Source organism: Aotus nancymaae, unplaced genomic scaffold (genome assembly GCF_030222135.1).
Source record: "Aotus nancymaae isolate 86718 unplaced genomic scaffold, 86718_ANA_hifiasm-v0.15.2.pri h1tg000041l, whole genome shotgun sequence".
NCBI lineage: Eukaryota > Metazoa > Chordata > Mammalia > Primates > Aotidae > Aotus > Aotus nancymaae.
The window spans coordinates 6,462,030-6,489,437 of record NW_026988455.1 but is presented as its reverse complement, the minus strand read 5'-3'; the positions used below and the strand labels follow the sequence as shown (position 1 = coordinate 6,489,437).

General features: G+C 45.9%; 1 protein-coding gene across 7 annotated transcripts in view; it reads right to left on the bottom strand.

The window, feature by feature from the left end:
- Positions 1–27,408, bottom strand: part of TLN2 (talin 2) — a 464,397-nt gene that overhangs the window by 50,509 nt on the left and 386,480 nt on the right. For 6 of the 7 annotated variants that reach the window (XM_012443139.2, XM_012443144.2, XM_064361371.1 and 3 more), the window contains 5 exons: positions 23,337–23,507; positions 17,538–17,684; positions 13,174–13,275; positions 10,547–10,666; positions 2,664–2,810 (listed from right to left, as the gene is read on the bottom strand). In XM_012443139.2, the coding sequence (XP_012298562.2) occupies positions 2,664–2,810; positions 10,547–10,666; positions 13,174–13,275; positions 17,538–17,684; positions 23,337–23,507 (687 nt within the window). The remainder of the gene's footprint in view (positions 1–2,663; positions 2,811–10,546; positions 10,667–13,173; positions 13,276–17,537; positions 17,685–23,336; positions 23,508–27,408) is intronic. The other variant, XM_064361373.1, reaches the window with a different exon arrangement.

The following is a 27,408-nucleotide window of genomic DNA, read 5'->3' as shown; positions in this document are numbered from 1 at the left end:
CTTCCATGTCAGAAATCCTGTGCTGTCACCCCTCACCTGTCACGTACACCTTCACTGCCTCGAGATATTTTCCTATGACATAAACCCGACCACGCTAACACCCTGCTTCCCAGTCTCCCCTGGCTGAGCTCCCTTTCTGGTCATGTGTCTGCTTCACCCCGGTCTCACCACACCCACCAGCTCCTGCCTTCCCCAACACTCCCACCTCTGCACCCTGGGTCTGTGCTCTGCCTGCAATGCCTCCCCCTCTCCCCCAGCCACTGAACTACTTGCCTTGCAAGATGCCAAAGTGAAGGAAGAAGAAAAAGCCACCAAGCACAGATGCATCATCCTATGCTTCACATAGCTCAAAACAGCTGAGCCCTGGACACCCCCCACCTTGCAGAGAGAGCCCTACCTCCCGGGATTCCACAGCACATTGTTCTTGCCCTGAGGAGGGCCACTGCATGTGTAAATCGCATGTGTCAGGCTAGTGGCTGGAGGCTCTTTGAGGCCAAGAGCCCTTGTATTAATGTCTGTGCGCACACACCCACCACCCTTGCCTATGACTGACCCAGAGAAGAATCTGACAACATTGTGTACACGTTTCTCAAAACATGTTGACCAGGGCAGGGGAGTCATTGTGTCAGCAAGAGGCACAGAGTACGAGATACTCTGTCCCCTGTGCTGCTTAGATCTCAGCAGAGGCTGTGGACACAGTCTGGCAGGAAAGGCACAGGGACCATTTCCTGGGCACCTACAGCATTCCACGACCAGCCCACACGGAACTGTTTCTCTTCCTCATCTGCCTGACTTTATTTTAAATGCTACCAGGTCTTACCAGGAAAAGACAAGTCACACTGACATAGATCTGGCCTGGAAATGATGTGTCCAGGTTCCGGAAAGCCCCTCAGAGGATGGGTGACAAAGGCCAAGACAAGTATTGCTGGAAGCCTTCAGGGGTGTGTATGTGTGTGGGAGGAGACATTCTTAGCCCGGGTAAAAGAAAGAGAGTCCAGAGATAGCATCCCACCCTCTGAGAAAGGTGTGCAAGCCAGCAGGTGTTTACTGAGTATCTGCTACTCCGTAGGGGCTGAGGACACAAAGGCAGATAAGTCATGACTGTGTGTGGGTGCACTACACACACCATCAAGGCATATAACAAGACACAAACCATAGCGGGCAGGATGCGCAGCAAGAAACAGTCCAAAGGCCAGTTGCTGAGAACCAGCCACCTCCTCCCCTTTGGTGATCCCTCCAGCTGTCCTAAATCCAGGACCCACAGCTGGGAGAGGCAACAGGGCCAAGGCCAGCTCAGGAAGACCATGCTGCTTGGCCACGGTCTTCCTGCAAACACTATGCGGCTTGGACCCCTCTCCTCCCTCCCTGGTGCTCCTGCTACAAGGCCTTTTATGGGGGAACTTGGCAAGAACGACTTCAATAACAAGAGAAGGGCTTTGAAAGGAAGGCAAATGCCTTCCTCCAGCTGAGAGATTTATTTCGTCTGCGGAGTCCCAGGAGGCTGGACAGCCCTGTGGGTTACCGGAGAAAGCCAGACTGTGGCTTGGCCTCAGGTAAGGCCACGGACAGAGCAGCCTCTGTGGCAGCAGCTTCCATTTGAGGGTTCCCCCTGCCCGCCCTTCAAGTCTGTTGCCAAGTTTCTAAACAGGACAGAGCTGTATGTCCTATGAACCAGAGTGAAGGGAAGGGGAAAAGCCACCAAGCCTGGATGCTTCATCCTGTACCTCAGGCAGCCTGCAAAACAGTGACCTGAAAAATGATTCCCAGATGAAAAGCAAAGCAAAAGACTCGAATACTGGGGCAGAACAAAAGAGCTACTTGAGAATGAGGAAACAGAGTGGGGCATGGTTAACTGGGAGAAACTGCCTGGGGGAAAAGAAGTTCGGAGGAAAGTTTCGAGAGAACAGTAGCTAGATTTATTAAATGTTTAGCTGTGTCTGGCACTGTACCAGGCACTTTTACATCTATCACCATATGAAATCTCTGCAGTTCTATGAGTCAGATATTATATATTTTTATCTTCATTTTACAGATGAGGAAATCAGAGTGTGGAAAGGTGAAATACCTTTGCTAAGATCTTAGAGCCTCGTTCACTACCCCATGGGAATCTATCTACAAACAACTGTCTTTAGAGTCAGAAAACCTAGTGCAAGTTTCTGCTTCCTCACAAAGGTACACCATTGCCCCATGTGGCTTAAGCCTCCCCCACTTCACTGTCTCATCTGTAAATTAAAGAGGTCACACCAAAGGGCTTTTCATTCCTCCTGACTCAGCCCTCAGCATTTAGGAGCCTCCTTGAGAAGGAAGACGGTGTCAACAGGGGTTGCAGGAAAGGGCTCCGGCTCCCGGACTCCCCTGACCAGGGGCTCCTGGCTGCTGATGGGGACTTTAATACAATTGCCCTCGGGACAGCCCTACAAGAAGGGGGAGTGCCAGGGCCCGACCTTCAAGGGATAGTCCCTCTAAGTCCTCAAATTCTCTGGGCCTAGGAGCACCCCAGCTCCCTGATGTGCCCCATTCTTGAAAGAACCTGGCCAGTGGGGCAGATCGGGGTGAGACAGCCGAGTCAGCTGGGTTAGTTTCCCGCTTTTGTCCCTGATTATAGCAGATCACTGAGAGCTAGCGCAAATTCCTGTGGCTCTGACCCCAGGGCTGCTCCTTACCTTCTCCGTGACGGCGCGGGCGCACTCGATCAGCTCCTTCTTGGTGTAGCTGTCTGTGGGGCAGACCTGGAGGGCCCCTGCCTTCTGCACCAGGAAGATACAGCCATGGCCCAGGTCCTGCACACGAGTGCGAATCTGGAATCCGATCTGCAGAGACAAGCCCAGGATGGGGAAGGAGAAGCGTGATGGACCCGGCCATCGAGGCCTTCCCTATGTGGAAAATTTCTCCTACGTCCTATGGGAGCCTGGCTAGGAAAATTCCACTCCTATTAGGAGTCTGTGTTTGTTGAAGTATGGAATTTGGTTGATTTTGCTTCCCTTTTTAGAGACTATAAAATGCCCAGTCTCTACCTAGCTAGCCTGTATCTTGCGATTCTAGCATGATACCCGCCTGATACCCCAGGTTTATAGCTTGCTTATCTGCTCCTCCAGCCACCTAGTAAGAATATTAAATAGATGAACTCTGTGGGACAATTATATTATTCGTTCAACAAGCATTTACTGAGCCCCTATTGTGTGTCAAGGCCTCTTCTAAGCAGGTTATGGGTTTAATTTCATTTATTCTTCACAGCAGCTCTAGAGGGTAATGAGAGGTTCAAAATGTGGTTTCCATATTAAGCATATTTTGAAGTGTTCAGATTCTTGCAAAATTGGTATGTTTACCAACCCGAACACCCCTTCCCCAGCTGTACCCCATGGGGACAGCAACTGTATCAAGCCTAGGCTTCCTTCTATCAGGCCAGGTTTGAGATTTCCTTTAAAAGGAAACCAGCCAGGTACAGTGGTTCACGCCTGTAATCTCAGCACTTTGGGAGGCCGAGGTGGGTGGATCACGAGGTCAGGAAATTGAGACCATCCCAGCTAACACGGTGAAACACCATCTCTACTAAAAATACAAAAAATTAGCTGGGTGTGGTACCCTGTGTCTGTAATCCCAGCTACTTGGGAGGCTGAGGCAGGAGAATCGCTTGAACCCGGGAGGGGGGAGACTGCAGTGAGCCAAGATCACACCACTGCACTCCAACCTGGGTGACAGAGCGAGACTTTGTCTCAAAAAAAAAAAAAAAAAAAAAAAAAAAAAAAAAAAAAAAGGCACATTTTTAGAGCTAAAAGCTCAGTGGGCACACATTCTTTTAGTAACTCCTGGGTTGTATGATTATAAAAAAGCTACTTTGCCTATGAGAGGCCAAATGGGCTCCACTGAGGATTAGCTGCCAGCTGTCTCCTTTAAGGTGTAATAAATTCCACCTCCACCTCCCACGAAGTTTGCATTCCTCTGGCCCCGTTTCACATCAAATTTCATTTTGGTCTGATCAATACCACTGCCATAAATAATGTGCCTTTCAGCCCAGGTAGGCGACTAAAACCATACCAAACAAAACTTTAAGCATAAGCCAGTGTTATTTTCAAGAATCTATAATAGTTAGAAGCTGCGGCTCTCGTCCTTCCAGCATCTATCAGGAATAGTCACGAAAAGATCTCAGCTATTGTGAATAAAACCTGGGAGATTTTTGGCCACCTGGATGCTTGATTCTGATATCATCTCGAGAGTTAGTCACGGTTTAAAGAAGGGTGACTTTGGAGAATGAGGCGTGCTGCAACTGTTATTTCTGGTGTTATTAAAACACTGCTTTTAGGGGGAAAAAAACCTTCTTCCTTTAATCCCTTAAGGCCCAAAGAACTTTTAAATCCATTTAGTAGAATATTCTCGTGATCGAGAAAGTTGAGCTTATGCTCTTTTGGGCGTCTATTTTATAGACTTTCTTCTTCCTTTTTTTTTTTTTTTAAGATAAAGAATCTTGCTCTGTCACCCAGGCTGGAGTGCAGTGGTGCGGTCTTGACTCATGCAACCTCCACCTCCCGGGTTCAAGCCATACTCCTGTCTCAGTCTCCCAAGTAGTCGAGATTACAGGAGGCCACCACAACGTCTGGCTAATTTTTGTATTTTTTTTTGTTTTTTAAAGTAGAGACAGGTTTTCACCATGTTGACCAGGCTAGTCTTGGACTCAAGTGATCCACCTGCCTCGGCCTCCCAAAGTGCTGGGATTATAGGCATGAACCACTGTGCCCGGCCAAGCTTCTTTTGGGTGCCTTCTATATACCTTCATATACCGGGTGCTACAGACTACAGATGCTTCATAATTAAGCAGGGCTATCTTGTTGACGATCTCCATGCGGAATACAACATAAGCAGCACCTCTGGATTGCACAACATGGTAGCTCTGCACGCAGGTCTGGATGGTACAGCAGTAAGGCTGCCACGGAGGAGGGCAAACACTGCCATTCAGCCCACACAAACGTAATGTCATTCAAATATATGTGTTTGCTGGACGTGTTTGTTGGTTTGAAAATAATGTTAAGCTGAAGCAGAGGTATACTTCATTAAAATTTTAAACAATCCAGATCTTGAAGTATTCCAGATCCACAGTGTCGAAACCTAAGTATTTCAGGGTAATATACTCTAGAGGCGAGGGCTCTGAGGTCGGTGATGACCACAGATCTTTAAAGGATAAAGTGCTGCTGAACAGGTCATGTAAGAAGAAAATGGAGTTAGAAACATTTATAGAATTTCAAGGTAAAAAAAGATCTTACTAGTTTAACTTCTCCATTTTATAGACAAAGAGACTGAGCCCCAGAGAAGTGATATGATTTGCCTAAGATCACACAGCTGGTCCTTGGCAAAACTAGATGAGAATCCAGGCCTTTCATCCTGAGCACAGTGCTCTACCCAGGAGATCAGTGTTTTTCTAACTTCTTGGATTTTTTCTACTTAGCAGCAGGGCCCTTCCTGTCCCTCTCCAAATTAAATCTCCTGTGGATCTCAATATGTCAAATAAATAACAGTAATGGGTTATTGGTATGCTCTTCCTTTATGAGTTAAAATGTGTATCACTGACCCAACAAAAAGCCAAAAATGAGACTGAGCGAACCAAAGTTTTACAGATAAGGTAATGGTGGCTAGGTAGTCTCAGCCACCAAATTATTTCTGTAGTTTGCTTTGGTGACACAGTGTTGAGAAAATCCTGTTACATGCGTAGATGAAGCAAAGGAGAGCAGTTTCCTCCCAGCTCTGGACCACTGCAGGCAAGGCGGAAGCAGCACCAGCCTGAGATCAGCACAAAACTACTCAGCAGCCTGAAGCAAAGCACCAGTGGCCCCCAAGGGGTTCCCATTAGGCCTAAATCACACTCAAAAGGTCCTTTCTGCCACCCACAGGAGTGAAAGGTTGAGTGCAAGGGCAGTTTTTCCTAACAACAGTTTCAGCAATAGTTAAATTAAGTTTAAAAAGTGACACTAGGAGCAAACACGCAGAACTTCCTCCGTAGGCCAGAGTTTTAAAGAACATGGCGTGAAACCACGCTGCTAGAAGAGACTCACAAATCTCTTATCTGTGGCTGCACAATCCTATTTGGACAGCACACGAGAGAGATGCAGTGTTATCAATGAGAAGTTGAAATGGGCTTCACCCACTGACGTTCATGGGCCAGGAGGGCTGAATCAAAGAGGAAGGATGGGATCAGGATTTCCAGTCAGTCCTCTTTTCAACCTTTCACCCCATGAGGGCAGCGGAAAGGACTAGGGATCTTGCTTCCAGCTCTGTCTTCTCCTTCGGAACCTGACACTCGGGGTGAGCCCACTAGCCTTGAGGGGACTTTGTTCCCTCCCCTGTGAATAAGGACGGAAGCTATGTCCCATTCCCAGGGCTGATGGGATGGCCAAATAAACATTGCTTGGATTACAGGCGCGAGCCACTGAGGAAATTCATTTTCTGAGTCTGTATTGAAAAACATGAGATTTAGACTAGGCTCAGAGTCTCATGCCTGTAATCCCAGCACTTTGGGAGGCTGAGGTGGGTGGATCACTTGAAGCCAGGAGTTCGAGACCAGCCTGGACAACATGGTGAAACCCCATTTCTACTACAAATATAAAAATTAGCTGGGCATGGTGGCATGCTGCTGTAATCTCAGCTACTCGGGAGGCTGAGGCAGGAGAATTGCTTGAACCCAGGAGGTGGAGGTTGCAGTGAGCTGAGATCACGCCACTGCACTCCAGTCTGGGTGACAGAGTGAGATGCCGTCTCAAAAAAAAAAAAAAACGAAAAACAGATAAGGAATTTAAAAATGCTAAGCTTCTCAGTGCAATACTAATCAATAAATATGACCAGCCCACAGGGTGATCCAATGAACTACCAGTGTTTATTAGAAAGGAATGTTGCTCAAAGACATAAAATGTGGGGTTTTAAATTGGCAACTTTAGAAAAGTGTTACTTGAGCCTCAAGAAAAACCCGCAATCCCTTTCTTGTGGAAATAAAAGTAAAATGGAGAAAATCACCTCCTGCTTTTGAGCCTTGAGGGAAATGAAAAGCCTGGTCTTAAAGTTTTGGATGTGATTCCGGTTGGAGGGCGTCTAAGGAATCCTGATCACCTTTCCTCACTGCCTCAAACAAAATACAACACACTGGTTTTTCCTAGGCCTTAAAAACAACTACATCTGAAACCAGGTCAAATATAATTTGCTTGGGATAGCTTGTGAAAGTTGAAAAGGCAAGAATGGAACTTATCTGACAAAGACAGAAAACATGGAAGAAAAAAATGGCGGGGCACAGTGGCTCACATCTGTAATCCCAGCACTTGGGAGGCTGAGGCAGGTGGATGGCTTGAGTCCAGGAGTTTGAGACCAGCCTGGGCAACATAGTGAGATCCTGTCAATACAAAAGTTAGCTAGGCATGGTGGCACACACGTGTAGATTCAGTTACTTGGGAGGTTGAGGTGGGAGGATTGCTTAAGCCCAGGAGGGAGGTCAAGGCTGTAGTGAGCTGTGATTGCACTACTGCACTCTAGCCTGGGCAACAGAGTGAGACCCTGGCTCAAAATATTATTATCGGTTTGGTGTAAAATTAATTGCGGTTTATGCTACTAAAAGTAATGGCAAAAACTGCATTTACTTTTACACCAACCTAATAAAACAGTGGGTCCAATAGCAGCGGGGCATCATTTTCCCACCTCCAGCATGTGTGTCTTGGGGTGGAAAATTTTAAGAGAATTCTAAAGCAGACATCCATTTCATCTGGGGGAAAGGACTGTGGTTCTCACCACAGGCGCTTAACAAACGATTGCGCCAGCTTTTAAGGCATCCAGTATTTCAAGTGGTTACTGCACATTTTCCTCTAGACAAAGCTGTCGTTGCTACATCTTTTCCCCAGGATTTACATTTAGAAGTTGTGGCTCATAGAATTTCAATTTCTTTCTTCTTCTTTTTTAAGGGGAAACTAATCTTAAATTGCAAAGCTGCCAGAGGCTTTTAACTTTCCCAAAGAAAGAAGTTTTCACAGTGATGTTAACAAAGGTTTGAATTTTCCATGGAAAAAAAGCAGATAAAGCTCCTGCTTGATGTTCCAGGGCAGACCTGTGACTTTTCCTGTAATTGTCATATGCTGGAAAAGACCAAAATGCTGACCTTGCACAGCCGACTGCGGGACTGCAGCGAAGGGGGCAGCTTCTTACTTCTCCTGGATATAAATATTTTCACATGCTGTGATGAGGGGCCCTCTTGGGTACACAAGTAATTCCATGGTCTTGGAATAAAGAACTACATTGCTTCAAGGATCTCCTAACCTTCTCAGTTTTCCCCCAAATATCTCTCTGGCAAATGTACACAAAGAATTTTCCTTAGCAAGCCACTGGAAATTTTATATTCTCTCTGCCCCTTTGACTCCAGGTCACACTGCTCTCGTGTCTGGAATGTAAAATACATCTCAAGATATAACAGTGAAAAGGAAAACCTTAATGAAAATGTCAGCTGCTATCAATGCAGGGTCATTAACCAAAGTAACCTGTTGTTGTGCTTTTAGCAACACATTCTCTTTCCTCACCACTTCGGCATTATTTTATATTTTGCTTCAAAGGTCTTTGATGCAATAAAAAAAAAATCTGCTTGTTTCACACGTTGGGTGGGTAGTTTATAAGAACTCAGATGTGGAAAGGACCCCACAGACAGTTCAGGGAGGCCAGCAGTTAAACTAACCAAGGCAGATGGTGGTAGGTTCCATTTTTAAAGGTTTCTGTGGACAGAGATCCAAACCTCCCTTGCCAGACACTTCTTCCTTTTTTTTTTTGAGATGGAGTCTCACTCTGTTGCCCAGGCTAAAGGGCAGTGGCACAATCTCGGCTCACTGCAACCTCCACCTCCCGGGTTCAAGTGATTCTCCTGCCTCAGCCTTCTAAGTAGCTGGGATTACAGGCATGCACCACCACGCCCAGCTAATTTTTTGTAGAGACAGTGGTTTCATCATGTTGGCCAGGCTGGGTCTCGAACTCCTAACCTCAAGTGATCCACCCTCCTTGTCCTCCCAAAATGCTGGGATTGCAGGTGTGAGCTATCATGCCCAACTCACTTTTTCCTTTTGTCCAAGCAAACTTTTCCTTACTGTAACATAAATTCCCTTACACTTGTTTATGGATTTCAAAATTATAGATTAGTCAAATGAATTATAAATCTAGATGATCTTACTAAAACAGGGAGTCTATTGTTTAAAAAATGATAGGCCTGTGTAAAGAATCTCAATGTGGGTATCTGATAACTCTTTTTTCTTGGTAGTGACTTCACACTCATTGCAAATAGAGTTATTCATGCTACAGCCTAAACAATCAATTATTCTAATATCTCAAAATGCAGGCACTGTTAGAGGCTTAAGTAATCTCATGCTAAATATATACGTATGCAAGTCCATATATATATGGTCTCCTATTTACATGCATTGTTACCACACATTAGAAAGTGATTTGTTCTGGGTCTTCATTTTTGTAATATCTCTGGGAGTCTCTGAAAAGACATACTTAGACTTGACTCTCAGGAGCAACAGCAAGATTGAGTAACTTGGGGACAGTGACTGTCACTATAAGGAGGAGAGAAGACCAGTTACAATTTTCTGCCTTGACAGCTCAGTTCACTTAGGAACGTCTTGAACAGGGTTTGTGCTCAATAAACAGCTGGCTGAATTTCACAGAATATAATTACCTTTACCTTTTAAGTGTCCCTGTAATCCATTCCATTAATCTTCATTTTAAATTGAGCTTCCTTTCTGTAGGAAGCCATGTGGTTCCCCTAGCCCTGGACTCCTCCTGTGTGTTCACACTGATACAGATGCGGTGAGGCTCCCTGGAGCCACACCTGACCTGCGTCCTTCCCAGTGGACCACCCCATTAGAGGGATCAGAGATGGCAGCTCTTAGAAAGTGGCCTTTGGGGCCCAACTTTTGCTACTGTTAAGACTCCTATGGGTGCAGACATTCTAAAGCCAAGTCTACACTGGCCACTAAAGAAACCTGGTCTAGGAAAGGAAGGGAAGTAATAAAAGGAGTCCACAGGAGGTATGGGGGCAGGGATCTGGGCCAGGTTTTAGCCACCCAGAATATTCAGGCAAGACTTTATTTCATGAAAGTAGCTCTTTCTAGGGAGCGGAATAGCTAATTCTCATACTTGAATCTTTCAACTCTTCTGCGAATCTTGGGAAAACAAGAATAATTGCAGGGGATGTGCTAAGTGGAGTAGGAAGTGACAACATGGCAGCCCCAAACTTGGGCATGCTAAAGCAGGTGATGGGTCTAGGGACAGGGGACCTGGCAGAACATTGTATACAAAGTCCTTATGTCTGAAAGCCCATGTCCCAGTTCTTGGCCAGTCTGCCCCTTAAGGAGCAGTGAGCCTTGAGCATAGCTTGGGGCTAACTGGTCTGGACCTGTACTGTGCAGTGGTGGGGATAAACCAGGCTCTGGTTACTGGGCTGGGGTCTTCTAGAGCAGAGCTAAGCTATGAAGAAATACCCAGGAGTAGACACCAGTGTGTGTGTGCATCTTAAAATAGGGGTCTTAAGGTGGCAGACCTCCTCTGGTTCCGCCGTGGCTGCTGCCATCTGGCCCTGGAGAGCCAGGTGCCCATAGTCACTGGTCATTTGTGAAGCCAGTCCTCCCAACTCCTCCGGGTTAGTAACCGACTTAGTCATCTGGAAAAAGAAAACAAGCAAGACACACACACACACACACACACACACACACACAGACATACACACAGAGAAAAGCATGAGAACCACGTGTTAATATCACTAGAAGCCAAAGTGTTTCATTCACTTTTAAGCTCGTGAGGGGTGAAGGCCAGGCCTTGCACTTGGGACTAGATGCTGGAGAGGGCAGTTCAAGCCAAGCCCATGCTGCATTGCACACAAAAGGCCAGAGCCCTCACAGGGCCCTGCTTAGGCCACAGGTTCTGGCTGGGCCCGATGGGCACATGCTTAGGGTTTGGGCAGTGCAGTGTTGAGCCAGCCCTCAGGGTCTGCCCTCTGGCAGGTGAGCTGACCAGCCCCTGGCCAGCCCTGCCCTGGGGGACCACCAGAGGAATTCCCCCTAGAAACCCCCAGGAGGCACAAGCCCTGTGCGCTTCTCACCCTTGGGCCCAGGCTTCTGTGGGGGGCTAATTTGGTCTCTGGGTGGCCAGAAGTAGGTCCCACCCAGGCGACAGAGGGCATGAGGACAGGGTTGTTAAGAAAACCATGAATGGGAAGTGATGCATAAGCCAATGTTTTGGAGGAAGAAACTCATAGAGGACACAGCTTTGCCATAAATTTGTGCTAAAGAATGACAAGGTTTTAGCCACAAATTTAGTTAAGACAAATGTGTAGCCAACACGGTCAAGTTCTACCTTTATCATGAAGATACTGATTATTTTTCTATTTCACAGACTGATGCATCTCAATTCTCTAAGGTAGTTGGCATGCCAGTTGCTACTGTTTCCTCTTCCTCTGGACAAAAATACCTCTTAATTCTCACAAAAGCAGTTTTAATCTGCCACCCAGAAGGGTGTCACTGTCCCTCATAAAGGGGCTCCCCCCGCTTCACCTCCTCTTGCTCTGGATAACAATATTGTCTCTTTCTTTGTGGCCGTTAAGACCTTGATTTTAAACAGCCTTTTAAAACGCCTTTTGAATGACTCTCCATCCATCAAGGCAGGACAGGAATGTCCACCCCATCTAAGGAATGTGTACAAAGACACGACCCAGGCTTCAGGCTGAGATGTGGCCTCCAAGGAATGCACACTTAGCTGCACAAGAGTGAGTAGTGCCACGTGCTGCTCTGCTGCGACCTGCCGACAGGTGCACTGGGAGTCTGGGCATCCTGACGGGGTGAGGAGGGCCTCTTTCACACAAGGAGCCAGGCCAGTTATCTCAGGAGCAGCCATGCAGCCTGAGGCTGGGCTCCTTAAGATCATGGACACCCAGGGTCAAGCCAGGCCAGCCCAGAACCTGGCTGGGGAGACATTCCAGAAACGCCATGAGGCCGCTCAACATGTTTCACCGCTGCTGCGCTGTGCTTCCTGCTCATCAGGAATCCGCGCTGAAGGGCTGCTGGCTCAGACCTATGATCCGTCCCCTACGCTCCCCTGAGAAGGACAACACTGGGCTCAGCTCCAGCTTTTCACCAAACAACCCGAATTCTTTTAAACAGCCTGGCACAGTCACAGAGTTTCCATGAATGAATGGCAGCAGCAGCCAGGAACGACTTTGTGGTCCAAGCTCAACCTCTAGTGGACACACGATTACATGACAAAACCACTCAGAGAGGGCCTGGCACGGCAACCACATGGTGGCTCATTCTGGTCACTCCAGCTAGGAAGGCCCATTGATTTCTCAATGCAGGCTCATGTGGCAAGTATCAAAGACGCCTCTTTTGAACTTTTATCTTACGGCACTGGAGACTTCAAAAGTCAAGAGAAACTTTTTCTATGGACTCTTATTAATTCTTTGGGGACAACATCTGTCATCTTTCATATAACTGCTTAACGTATCAGATAGCATTCACTGTCTCTCAATGCCCTTTATATCTAAGGATCTGTATAATACAGTGCTGGTTGCATTACATTTTAGCAAAAAAACCCCAACAAAACAAAACAAAACATTACCTCCAAAAGTTGTATGCCTTCTACTGTCGGGAAATTTGTTTTCTTTTTACATAACTATTCTGTTTCATTTTGCTTGAAAGACTGGCAATGCCTTACTGTCCAAGTATTATAACTTGATTTCATCAGATAATTTCATTTCTGTTCTATTTTATCCCCAAATATCTTGTCTTGTACTGTTATTTCAATCTATTAAAAACATCTCACGTTCTTTGTGAGGCGAACAGGATTTGTCTCCTTTCTCCTTAACTGTAAGTTCCTTGCTTTCCCCGTCTTCTCCTTTCGTCTCCTGCCTTTGCTCCTCTGTCCTCATACCCAAGTCTCCGTCATCTTTGATTTCCTCTTGCGGCTTTCTCATGACAGAAGAACTGCAGCAGCCTGGGACTACTGCACACAGGCAGCCAGAAAGACCACAGAGAAAGGACAGAAGCTGGAGCCCCGGAGGGACTAGAGAGGGGTCTGGGCTCTCTCTCCCACACAGAGCTGGGATTTGCAGGCTCAGTGGCGGCTGTGGATACAAAGGCAACCACCAGTGGGGAGGGCAGCTCTCTCCCCTCTTACCATTTCCTGAGCTGTCACCGCAATGGCTTTGGAGTATTTAACCACAGTCGTCTGATAGTCGACAAACGTTCCCTTTGGTTCTGGAGGCGTGCCTTCATCCAGCTACAGAGGAGAGGAAAATAATCCAAAGGTCATAAGAAGCCTGCTGAAGCACAGACTGTGTTTATCAGAATTAGGAACTTTGAAAAACAGAGGGCCTCAGAGATTCAACTGAATTCAACTGAATTACCCAACTTGTGCAATTAGGACTTCAACAGAGGGGCACACAAGGCATTGAGGGTATATGGCAAGGAGAGGCCCCCAGCCTTGCCTGAGAGGAGTGGGAGGCCTTCCAGAGGAGTGACATTTCTGCCAAGTCTTATCAGGAGAGGAGGAGTCTGCCACATATAAAAGGTGGGAAAGGCATCCCAAGAAAAGGGAACAGAATTTAGGCACATGGAGGCGGGAGCCGGCCTGACGCTTCCAGGGAAGTGCAAAGTGGAGGGAGCTGAGGTGGGAGAGGAGGCGGACTCTCCATCAGGAAGCGCTTCCTGAGGCATGGTGGAGCCCGTGGCTATCCCTGGAACCCTCCTCTATTGAGTGCAATCAGGGAACAGAAGGAATTAGAAGCACTAGGAATAAGTTGTTGTTCACCTGACTATAAACGCAATAGGAACTGAGACAAGGGCAAGATCACTGTGGGGCGGAAGAACTGAGGCAATGGGACTATGTCCCTCGAAGACTTGGGGACATACTGGTGTAGGAGATTTGTATTTGAGATCTGCTTCCAAGGCTTGTGAATGAACCTTGGGCTCGTTACTTCAACTCTGATTTCAGGTCCCTCAGTGGTAACTTCCAGGCATCACATGGTTACAGTAAAAATCAACATTACACCTGGTCAAGAACTACAAACAGGGAGAGGAGAGGACGTCCATGATAAGGAAGGTGCTGATGATAACAATGATAACGTCAATGATGAAGAAACATGCAACCCATCTTTACCACCACTATTTTCACCATCACCACTGACTGCTGAACTGTATTCCAGGTGAGGGGACAAAGTGAACAGAAATGAATACGGGAAGAGTGAGTCTAGTGAGGTCAGCCCGACCTGAACAGGAGGAGGCTGTTGACAGCAGGAGGAATGAGGCTGCATCTATTTTATGGAGAACCTTGAAATCATGAAGACCACAGTGGGATCTGGGGTAGGCAATGACGTATTTGAGATTTCCTTGGCAGCTCTCTGCCATAAAGTTCAGAGTCAGAGAAGAGCTTGGGGCCAAGCCGTCAATTAGGAAAACATTAGCTGGGGATTTCAGTGAGAGCTACATGTCATGAGCAGGCACGGACTGCACTGTGAGTGAAAGGAACGTATCACTGTGGCCTGTGCATGATATGGCTGCAGAGCCAGCATATAATTTTCACCCAACTATTAACATAAACTCCACACTAGACTATTTTTAGCTTTCCCTATCAGGCAGAGAGATGCTGTACCCCCATCAAAGCATGGGGACCCTGCTAGTCAAAAGAGATGAGCTGCACACTCGTTCACTTGGTGTAGACTGAACATGTTCTAAGCTCCAGGCCACGTGCTAGGAGCTTGCATGTGAGATGTGACATCACTGCCAACATGCCAGGATGCTGGAGCTGAAGGGCAGCTCAGAGCGCTTGGCCAGTGGCCACCAGCCAAAGAACCTTTAACTAGTCTGAGGACAATGGGAAAAGAAAGAACAAAGTAGTGACTAGGATTTCAATTGCATTTCTTTGAAAGAACTTTCCTTTATGCTGAGATTATAGCCTTCGTCTTTTTTGGGTGCTAACATGACCTTTCTTTTGTAAAACAGCAGTGATATAGAGAGCACAGTTTTTGTTTAATTTTCTTACTTGGCCAAAACAAAAACAAAACAAAACAAAAACAAAAGATACCACATCACGAAATCCCACAGGATCACATTAACCTCACTGAATGAGGAAATCAAGGTTCTGAGAGCTTGAGCTCCTGTCCAATGTCACCCAGAAAACTGATTACTTCACACTCACTTTTGAGTCTCCAAACCTCCTAGTGCTTAGATCACAAGAGAGCATCTCAAAGAGAAGCTCCACAGTGGAAGCCCCCAAGCATCAAGAGTCACATCCAAGTTAGAATTAACTTTAGGGCTGGGCGCAGTGGCTCACGCCTGTAATCCCAGCACTTTGGGAGGCCGAGGCGGGTGGATCACAAGGTCAAGAGATCGAGACCATCCTGGTCAACGTGGTGAAACCCCGTCTCTACTAAAAATACAAAAAATTAGCTGGGCATGGTGGCGCATGCCTGTAATCCCAGCTACTCAGGAGGCTGAGGTAGGAGAATTGCCTGAACCCAGGAGGCGGAGGTTGCGGTGAGCCCAGATCGCGCCATTGCACTCCAGCCTGGGTAACAAGAGCGAAACTCCGTCTCAAAAAAAAAAAAAAAAAAAAAAAAAGAATTAACTTCAGGTACACATGTTTTTCTGTAATTCACTGCCTTTGAGAATTTCAGACAACGATTCCAATAGTATCTCAGTGTTTTAACCAAATTAACGATACTCTGAGAGACTATGCCAGCTAATGCCTTGCTGCATAGGGACCCAAAGGACCTGAAACATCACTTAGTACGAAGTCCCCAGCAACAGGCTGAGCAAAGGGAGAATGGGAATGGGGAAGAGGTGTTGTGTGATGCCCTGGATGTCAGGCCAGGGTACCTAAGAGTTTAGGGGCAACAGTGAAACCCCAATTACATCCTTTACAGAACTGAGGGGGAAAGAATAGCTCTTGGCCTCTGTGGCTTATGCTGGCCAGCAGTTCCTAATTACTGCTATCAGGTAACACCAGACTTATTTCTAGCCCATCTAGAAGAATCAAATGTGCCTCTGGCTGAGACAGCCTATGCTATACCACTGATGGCAGGTGGTGCAGGGCTGCTCTCTCTGTCCACAGCGCATCACAGTGCATAAGGCACAGGGCTATCAAAGAAAGACTTCGGATCTGACGTCCATCTTCCTGGGATTTATGGAATCTTTCCCTATCATTTGAGTGATTCTGAAAAATATCTTCTCCCAAGAAGAAAAAGATTATCATTTGAATTTCTAATTTGCACCAAGAAACCCTGGGCTCCATTATTTAATGTCCTTAGGTAGATACATGGTCTATCTTCAAAGCTCTGGTATTCTGATGTCCTGAAAACCGAACAAATCCTGGCAACCAAACAAGGCCTTTATCCAAGGGCCTTGGGAAGAGGAAAATTTCACTCATTTTCTGCCAAAATGTCCACATTTGCAGCATGAGAAGCCCATAGCAGAAAGTGATGGCCAATTTGACAAAGCAGAGCCTGGGGTCTCTAAAGAGAGAGACACAGCATTCCATCCTGGGCTTGTTATGTTCCTTCTCAGGCTGATAATGACCACATAATGCTTAAGGATAATTATTCTAATTATAGTTTCAGCATATCATTTCTTCATGGAGATATGAACAACCAATCTTCTCTAAATTAGCAATTAAAGACTACTTATTACCCTGAAAAACCTTATTAATGTATTCACAATCTGACAATGGACATTTCAAAACAGAGATGATGTCTAAAATTCTTGGTATGCTGCAACAGGATGGCAATTAGATGCTGATGAACAAGCATTCATTCTAATGAATGTCAAAACTTACATGCCAAGTGAAAGATTATTTGAGGGAAAGAACAGGAGATATGAAATTAAGGCTGTCTCCCGTCATGTCACCCTAATGATCAGGCTCAACTGATGGGTCACTAAATGAGAAAATGATACTCATGTTCTCTTACACGTCTGTAGCTTACAAGAGTTTACTATCGGCTTTTGCATATGTACTATTTCAGTGGTTTCTGTGCCTGGCTGATATCAGAACCACAGGGAGCATTTCAAAATCGAGTATGTTAAACACAGTACGTTAAAACGTAACCCAACTGAGTGGATTGGGGGTGAAGCCCAGGAATCTATATTCTTAAAACTCTACGTGATTCCAAAATAGCCATTCCAAAAACTAGCCCTTGGGAATCACTTTTATTTCATTTTGACAACTGTTTCCCCACAACAAACCCTATGAAGTAAATAATTATTTCCGTCTTATAAATGAGAAAACCTATGATATCTTTTCCATCTCCATCTTTTTCTTTCACGTAAAATTAGAAGGAAGGGCACAAAACTGGTTTACAGAAGTAATACATTAATAATAAAGAGTAATATGTAGGATGTATGACTGGACATCTGTACATGAACCAGAACCTTCAAGAAAAGAAGAGGCTTGTGGCTTCATAAGCCTTGACAGCAACTTAGAGAAAAGCAGGTGAGGCCCATGTGTGAGGGAGATGAAGGGTAGAGAGCCCTGGCGCCCACGCCCACCTTGCTCATGGCCTCTGCGATGGCATCCACCATGCCCCCAACCAGCCCCACTTCACTGGCGGCTTCGTTCAATGTCACCATGATGTCGTCCACAGCTTCCTTCATCAGCTGGGCGGCCTCTGTGATGGCGTCATGGGTGTGTTGTGCCTGAGAAGGGAATCATGAAACATTTCCTTAAGCAGAAGCGAGTGGTGCTCAGTCTTCTAAAAATAACCTTAAAAAGAAGAATATAAAACCATACTCCCACAATGGAGCACAGCAACGTTTCCTATTTCTTCCCTATCTTTATGTTTGGCCATTTGTTTGCAAAGTAAATAAAAATCAGAAAGACAAACAGAAAAAGATCTCTTTTTACAATCGAGGAAAAATAAAACTGCAATATCAAACAAAATCTTATGACATGACCAATTTTATATGTTACTATGTTACTATAGTAGAAAGGGAACACCATAGGCCCCTAAATATACAAGTTGATACATTTAAAAAATAGTAATAGGTCGGGCGCGGTGGCTCACGCCTGTAATCCCAGCACTTTGGGAGGCTGAGGCGGGTGGATCACAAGGTCAAGAGATCAAGACCATCCTGGCCAACATATGAAACCCCATCTCTACTAAAATATAAAAATTAGCTGGGCGTGGTGGTGTGTGCCTGTAGTCCCAGCTACTTGGGAGGCTAAGGCAGGAGAATTGCTGAAGCTGGGAGGTGGAGGTTGCAGTGAGCCGAGATTGTGCCACTGCACTCCAGCCTGGCGTCTGGTGACAGAGCAGGACTCTGTCTCAAAAATAAAATTTTAAAAAAGCTAATAATGAAAAAATGTGCTCAAAATAAATGTACTTCTCTTCAAAGTTGCCCAACACACTCTAATTCCCTGTCTAAAGATAAGACTGGATTACAGAAATGTAGGTACATCTAAGAGAAATAAATCTGAAGAGGGCCTAATAGCCTTTGAAACTATGTCACAAATTGTATTGCCACGAGGCTGGAGAAATGCATGGTGCTCTGCAGGCAAAGCCCCGAGTAGTACCCACCCAAGCATTCCTTAGACCATACCAGGAAGCAGGTGTCTCACACCTGTGGCAAGCACAGAGTAGGGGCTAGGTAAATGAATGAATGAAAACAATGAAACAATGGCAGTGCTGGACTCCCTGAAAGACAATCAAGTGGTAGCAAGATGGAGGGGGAAGAGCCGAGGTGACAAACCTAGGTTCTAGTTGTGGCTCCACCACTGGCTAACTAGGTAAGTGGCCCTGGGCTTGGAGTCCTCCGAGGTAAAATGGGGAAAACTATAGCAGCACTATGCGGTGATGGGATGATATGGCTGCAGGCGCCTTGTCATTTATAAGGGAAGTCTAGGAGATCGTGCCCTTGCTCTGCAAAATTGGACCTAATGTCAGATATTTAGGGTCGGAATTGCATTACATCCGGGCACTGGGTCTACCTATGCTGTGGCTATGGTTGCCCTGAGCCACCTTGGGGGACAGTCAACTCTTCCAAAAGGCCGAGATGTTGTATCTTTACTTTGGTAAATGAGAAGGTAAAGAAGCCAGTGGCAAACGGTAAACGAGAGCTCACTGAGTGACTTTCTAAATCACAAGAGAATTCCAAGAGGTTATGTGAGCCACAGGAATTGGCCCTGTCTGAATTGAAAACCCATAGGAAGCAAGGCAAGTAATTCAAAATGACATCTGATGAGATGGAAAATATGTTGATCATGGGTGGTTATCCTTGATACTGTATCAGGATACACAGAACTCTCTTTGAGATGAGTGAAGTAAATGGGTAGTTTGGGTTGATAGCTGATTTTATGGCACAGAGATGGTAAAACACAAAATGTGCAGATTGCTTTGTTTTGATGATAGAAGTGTGAAAGGTGATACCTCTTGTACCTACTCTTCAGAAAGAGCATCTCATACAAATACATTTGTATGCATACAGAAGGTGAAAGGGAGGGTGCATCTATCTCTAAGTCTCATTTAGAATGAAATGACTGTTGGAGACACAAAAAGGGCAGCAAGTCTATACATTCATATTAAAATAAAGTATACAATCTGGGGGAGAGGGGAGTGCTGCTTGCCAAGGATCGGTACTCTCATGCAGGCTCAGGACGGTTCAGAAGCAAATCTGGGAGGCAGCAGTAAGTCACAAAACTTTTTGAACTCCTTGGACAATTAAAGGACACTTGTCCTATACCAGGTCACCTAAATCTATAAAAGCATATCCTTGCTCTTGGCTAACCCAGAAATGAATTACCTCCCCATCCACTCATGCTGATGAATGCTCTAGAAGGCCTGCTCTCCTTCACTTCTCACAGTTAAGTTTTTTACAGATTCTTAGAGGGTCAGCTCAGCATCTACCTCTTCTATGAAGTCTCCAATTACTCCAGGCCTCACCCAGGGCCTTTTCTTCTCAACTCCAAAGGCAAGCCTCATCTTTATCAGACAGCCTAATCTCAAATCACACACACCTGCTAGTTGAGCTCAATCATTTCAGATACCCAAAGACACAGTTGGATCTCAATTAAGGCCTGTTTAAACAACCCACAGCAATCTCATAAGTGGCCTCAGTGGGCCCAACAATGAGGTCGTTATTTTAGATTCCTGAGGGGTTCCTTGTTACTGTTCCTCATGGCACCAGACAAGATAAAAATCAGATTCCATTCTTTTTTAGACACACGTCTGAAGTCCGCTTCCAAAGGAGCCTTGTTTCTTTATTACAGTGCTTCAAATACAAAGCCCAGGATAGCAGGCACAGACATCACAGGAGTACGGAAAAAATGGGAGAAGGCCACAGGGGAGCAGATTTCAGCTTTGGTAGAGGGAGAAAAACAAGGAATAATGAGAACAGTGGAAAGGGCTGTTTCTGCTGGAGTGTTGCAGGCAGAATCTAGGGGGGCTCATCAAGGATGTTGCAGAAGGGAATTGGGCGGGGTAGCGGTGAGAGGAGAAGGGAGCTCTGTGGGGTTGAGAATACTGCAGAAGAGAGCTCAATGGAGCCAGTGAGAGGCTATGCTGCAAATAGCTTGGTAAGCATGTAATTCATTAACATCAGGCTCCGGGCCTACGCTGTTTTTTTGTTTGTTTGTTTTTTAAACATATCTACTATGTCAGGCACATTATCTCATTTAGTCTCTACCACTACCCTAGGGAGGTATTCATAATTACCCTTATTGTTTAGGTGAGGAAACAAAGAAATGAAGTCATCTACTCATGAGAGGCAGAGGTGAGATTTGAATCCAATTATGTCTGACCCCAAAGTTTGTGCTGTTTTTCACCAAATCAAAGCTACCCGTAACTATTTACCAAAGCTTTATTTCTTCTGCCAACAGGGATATGTAACACCTAGCACACAGCAAATAAAACCTAGAAAATATCTGTCCAAAGACTAACATCCAAGGTGATTACGTCTCTGCAACAGGTCTCTTAGGAAAAGGTTCAAAAAAGCAGACTTGTAGTGTCCCAGGTGCACTTTGGGCTAAGCCTGCCAGGGTCTGCAGAAAGAGAGCATGGTTGACTGAGACCGGTGAGGGACAGAAGTGATCGCCTGCCTTGCCTTCACTCATCGTGTCTTACTTCATCATCTAATGCTTTGCTGAAAAATACTTCACACTAGTGGAAAATTATTCTAGACACTACTTCCAAGCACAAGCTGTTACCAGAAAGCTTGCAGTGTTATGTGTGCTCCCATGGCTGGGAGCATAGGAAACTAAGTCCAAGCCGGGTGTTGTGGCTTGTGCCTGTAATCCCAGGTACATGGAGGCTGAAGCAGGAAGACTGCTTGAGGCCAGAAATTTGTGATGAGCCTGGGAACACAGCGAGACCCCATCTCTGACGGCTGGGAGCACATAGCACCGTAAGCTTTCCAGTAACAGCCCCCGCTTGACCAGAAAGCAGAAGCTGAGGTTGTGAGGTTGAGATGAAATAAAATTCCACGAGGAGCTCTGAACTTACAGTCTAAGCAGATGAGCAAATGTCTTAAAAATCCAGAAAGGCCAGGTGTGGTGGCTCATGCCTGTAATCCCAGCACTTTGGAAGGTGGGTGGATCATCTGAGTCAGGAGTTCGAGACCAGCCTTACCAACATGGTGAAACCCTGTCTCTACTAAAAATACAAAAAGATTAGCAGGGTGTGGTGGTGTGTGCCTGTAATCCCAGCTACTCAAGAGGCTGAGACAGGAGAATTGCTTGGACCCAGGCGGCAGAGTTTGCAGTGAGCTGAGATCATGCCATTGCACCCTAGCTTGGGCAACCAGAGCAAAACTCCATCTCAAAAATAAATAAATAAATAAATCCAGAAAACTCCTCTTTTGAAGCATTTTCTTAGTACTGAAACCCTCAGGTAGGAGTGGGGACATGTGATAGTAAACAGCCTGGAGAAAAGATAACCCAGAAGTGAGTCAGAAGATGAGTTCTGCCTCCTCCAGTTTGGGGAGGGTGCAAAGGGGGCTGGCGTGACTGCAAGGCACCCTACTGTCACTCCAGCACAGTCAAAAGAGAATTGTTCTCGCTCTAATCCACCACTTCAGCAACCCAACTTATTTTTCCAAAAGACTCTGAACAGCTTGAGGACAGTGGCTGGCACTTAATATTTCAGCATCCCCAGAATGAGGCTCTTAATAACAGCCACGTATATGAATGAAAAAAAACTGAACATAGAAAATCTAAGTCCAAGCTGGGTGCTGTGGCTTGTACCTATAATTCCAGGTGCTTGGGAGGGTAAAGGGGGAGGATTGCTTGAGGCCGGGAGTTCAAGATGAGCCTGCAACATAGCGAGACCCCATCTCTAACGAATTCATTAAGTAAATAAATGAGCAAGCAGGCTAGCCAGGTATGGTGGTATGTGCCTATGGCCCCAGCTACTTGGGAGGCTGAGGCAGGAACAACACATGTGTCTATGAATTCATGACCAGCCTGGACAATACAGTGAGACATGATTTCAAAAAAAAAAAAGGAAAAGAAAAGAAAATGAAAGTCCGTGACATTATTCACACTGCTACCAGGTTAATGTTTCTAAAATATGGACTGGTTGTGCCATTCTCCAGCTTAAAGACCACCAATGGCTCCTCACTGTTTACAATAAAGACTGAAGTCTGTAACGTGGAAGAGACCCATCACCCTACAGCCCAGTCCAACCTCCCGCCTGGTGGTCCCTCCACTCTGCGTGTTCCAGGTAGATGAGACCACTCACTATTCCTGAAGAAACCACAACCCTTTAATGAAGCTACCTATGCCTTTGCATATGCTGTTCTCTCTTCTTCAGTTCCCAAGTTCAGAGTAAAATGTGGTGCAAGGTCACCTATGACAGGCTGTCGTCATACTTGGCCACTTAAAGCAGCTGGGTGACACGACAGGCTGAAGAAATGTTCCTCTTGCAAACTGGTATGGGAGATTTTCATATTAAACTGCAGTCTCTTAAGCAGTAGGAATGGAAATGACATTCACTGGAGCACAATAGAGCGTTCCTTTGTGCAAACCGGGTGTCAACGCTGAGCAGGGACCCAGTAAGCATTACGGTTTTCATTCCTGTAATCATCACACCATATATTATTCTTCCCCAAGGACACTTGTCTACACATTCTGTCAAGAAAAGAGTACCTTATAAAAAAGCCTTAATTATGTATTTTTGTTGGTTTCTTCCCTAAGAACCCTGGGAAGGCCGACAGATTATTTCTGATCTCAGAGCGGGAGCTCAAATGCCACCGACAAGAACTGGAAGTGTTTTTTCCTGGAGGAACACATTACAGCAGGAATGCACGATGGCTTCTTAGCGGTCCTAAGTGAGTCCCCGATATCCTGGACCATACCTTGGGGTTTCCGCCACCTTCTTTGGCTGCATACAACATCTGCAGGGCAGACTCTGCGAGCGTCTTGGTCTGGTCCAGCACTGTCATCTGCTGCTGATGGTCAAGAATCTTGGAAGCCACACCGACTGCAGCTAAGATCAAGGGCTCAAAGTAGCTCGCCAGTTGTGTCACCTTTCAAGAAAAAAAAAAGCCACAGATGTATCGTATAAATACACGTGTCTCCTTCAGGGGCTCCATGGTAGGGAGCGGGAGGGGAGCAGGGCTGGGCGGACTCACATGGAGAGGCAGACCTGCTGCAATTTACTGCTCAAAGTACTTCCTAATTAATGTACTCTTGCCTGGTTTTTACTTTCTCTGAGGAGTTCTTCATCTCTCTAAATATGGTGGAAGTGCTAAGAAACCCATTCCGAGATCCAGAGTTAGAGATGAGAATTGAATTCAGTTTTACAAACTGTCAATTTCTATAAATTAAAAACTTTAGAAGGACTAAAGACCTCTTGCAAACTGAGGAAGGGGGAGTGGAGGAAGGATAAGGTAGCAGGGGAGCAGAAAAGAGAAGAATGAGATGAAAGGAACCTTCAAAAGCTTTGTAGGAAGCCAATCCCAATTGCCTTTTGCCTGAAGCATTTTGACCAAGCCTTGATTTGGAATAAAAGCACAAATGATTTCACATCAGCCTAGATGCTCTGTTTATGATTAGCCCAACTTGGGAGAACAAATAAAGCTTATCCCAACATGAACCACTGCCCCCGCACAGGCCTCTTTCCAGGAGGGCAATACCATGCACATCCATCCACGCTCACCAAAGCTCGCCTACCAGCTGGGAGCTGTAAACCACGTGTCGCAAATATCTAGTGGGCGCATCCCCTATGCCAAGCTCTCTGCTTAGCATCCATTTCCTTACTGAGCCTCCACAACTATTAGAAGCAGATAAATACGAAGATACCGAGGCTTCAAGGGGTTGAGATGCATGCTCCATCTCACGTAGCTGAGAGGTGGAGACAGCAGCATCCCACCCCAGAGCCCCGGCTCTCAGTGGCCACGATCTATGATCTCTGTCACTTTCACTGTGATTCCAGTCCTGCTGCTGTTGTAACACTGCACTTTTAAGAGTTTATCATTTGGTGTTTGGATGCCCCTCTACCTGGCATCAGAATATGAGATCTTAACATTTTTCTACATTCACTTCAGATACCAGGATCTATCCCCTCTCAGAATCTATTCTCACTCAGATAAAATACAATGGCACTAATCATACTTTTCTGTTCAATGCCTCATTCTGTGCGGTAATGACTAATGGCTAAATTATGCCCTTCAAGAGCACTTAAGTTCAAACCTTTAGCCAGCAGCTCTCATACCGCTTCTTCCCATCACATGTTGGAAGAATGAGTGTTGTGGGGATGTGGACAGGAAGACCATTCACATGAGCAGTCACTGGGCCAGCAGCAGGGGGTGGGGGATGATCAGGGGGTGGTGGCTGGGGCAAGGTGGGGGAATGTGTCCAAAAAAATCAAACTTAATTAGCGCCAATAATGAGACATGATTATTGGCCAACAATGAACATATTTGTACTTTGTTATCTCCTCTATGGTTATCTTACAAATAGGTTTCAAATCTGGTGAACAGAGCTGTTGTTGGCCCTTAGGGCGCCTTTGGGTGAATTGTAAAGCGGTGCTTTCGGCAGACATGATTGATGCCAGGGCAGAGCATGGGCTGAATTTTGATCCCTACTTCCCACTTCGGCCAAATGCCTCTGTGGAAGGGATGGCTTGGACAACCATAGGCAGCGGCTCCACACGCTTGCCTTTGATTTCATCTTCATCCTCAGGAAAGGCACTGGTATCACTGCCAAAGGGAAGGGGGCACATAGGGATCATCAGGGGTGAGGGCTTAGGGTGGTCCTTTAAGTCCTAAAGGAGGAGTCAAAATGCTTAATGCATTAGAATCTTACATGTTTTCTAGGTTAATTTTATTATTTTAAAAGTATAGTTCATCAATGCAACTGTCAAATGTCAGCTGTTGCTGTGTGCTGAGAATAATTAAATGCGACAACTAAACGGGAGCCTGACTTCCCCATGGAGGTAGCATGGCTGGGCCATGAAGGACATCAGCTCTGGCCTCAGAATCACTGGATTTGAATCTTCCCTCTTAATTCCTTACTGAGAAATATTTGGCACATTGTTTCAATTGCTCCATTTCAGTTTCCTCATCTGTAAAATGGGATTAACAACAGCGCTGAGAGTTCATCAGGACTGGTAGAAGAATTAATGTACACAAAAGCCCTTCACCACGCTAACTGCCATATAGGAAGCACTCAGTAAAGATCCAGTGCTCACGTATTACAGACAAAGCTTTTTGAAGGCATGCGCTTTTCTCTGTGTTTAGGGAGCTTAGCAAGGACTTTAATAGCTTTTGTTCTTGAGACATGACAGAACAGGAAACATCCTCGCTTGGGTTAGCACATGCATTAAAATAACACAGAATTTTGAGTGCTTGGTAATTGACATTCATTCCTAGGCTGAGGTACACAGGTGGATTGAATGCTGACCCTGCAAAAGGTATGTCCATATCCAAATCCCTGCAACCTTGAAATTTAGGTTTAAGGATCTTGAAAAGAGATCACCCTGGATTACCTGGGTGGGCTCCAAATCCAATAACAAGTGTCCAACCATGAGACAGAAGAAACACGGAAGAGCAGATGACAACGTGACTATGGAAGCAGGGATCAGTGCCACGGTCAAGGAACACCAGAAGCCACAGGAAAACATAAGAAGCAAAGAACAAGGCCAGGCACGGTGGCTCACGCCTGTCATCCTAGCACTCTGGGAGGCCAAGGTGGGCAGATCACAAGGTCAGGAGTTTGAGACCAGCCTGACCAACATGGTAAAACCCCATCTCTTCTAAAAATACATAACAAAAAATTCCCATCACATGTTGGAAGAATGAGTGTTGTGGGGATGTGGACAGGAAGACCACTCACATGAGCAGTCACTGGGCCAGCAGCAGGCGGGGCGGGGATGATCAGGGGGTGGTGGCTGGGCGTGGTAGCGCACGCCTGTAATCATAGCTACTCAGGAGGCTGAGGCAGGAAAATCGCTTGAACCTGGGAAGCAGAGGTTGCAGTGAGCCGAGATTGCGCCACTGCACTCCAGCCTGGGTGACAGAGTGAGACTCTGTCCCACCCTTCCACTCCCCAGCCCCCCAAAAAAAGGAAAAAACAAAGTAGACTCCAAGGAATCCATTCTACAGTCTCCAGAGGGAGCATGGCCCTGCAAACATATGATTTTAGACTTTTGGCCTCTAAAGTCCACTAGAGAATAAATTTCTGTTGTTTGAAGCCACACAACTTTATGAACACAGCTGGGGTCTGAGAATTTGCATTTCTTGTCACTGTCAGGTGCTGTGGAAGCTGCTGATCTGGGGCCCCACTTGAGCACTGTAATGAAGCCTTGGGGAAAATGTGGGTGTAACTCCTAGTTCAGGGCTCTTCTGGATAGAGGGACCACAGTCTGACTCTGTCCAAAACGCTCTTTTAGAAGGAAAGAGACAGATTAGCCCAAGGGCCAAGAGAAAATTTGTAAGTCAAGTGGCATAAATACATTATGTTTCTTTTGATGCTAACCACTAACACAGGAATTAATCTTGTATACTAATGAAGTATCTGCAGAGACATGGGTATTGTCCTCGAAAGACATCCAGAAATATTTTATTACAAAAGTTCTGGAATCAAATTAACTGCTGAAAAAATGTCCAGTGCAGCTTCTCTTCTAAACTCAGTTTCTCTGACGGTCACATAGGCAGCAGCCCCAGTGGCCAGACTATTCCTTCTACCCCTGCAAACCTCTTCACACAGGTGGACAAGCCCTCTTCTAATTACCATATAAAGAAACTCAGCTAAGAAATGAAATGTGCCACACTTAAAAAGGCAGAGACACACTGGCCTTTGAGATTTCAAATCTCAAAAACCCCCACTTGGCACCAGTGGGAAGGTGAGTAGGCCCTTAAGCTATTCTGTAATTTGAAAAAGCAAGAATATTGATTTTCTAAGATCGATACCTGCCAAGAAGATTCT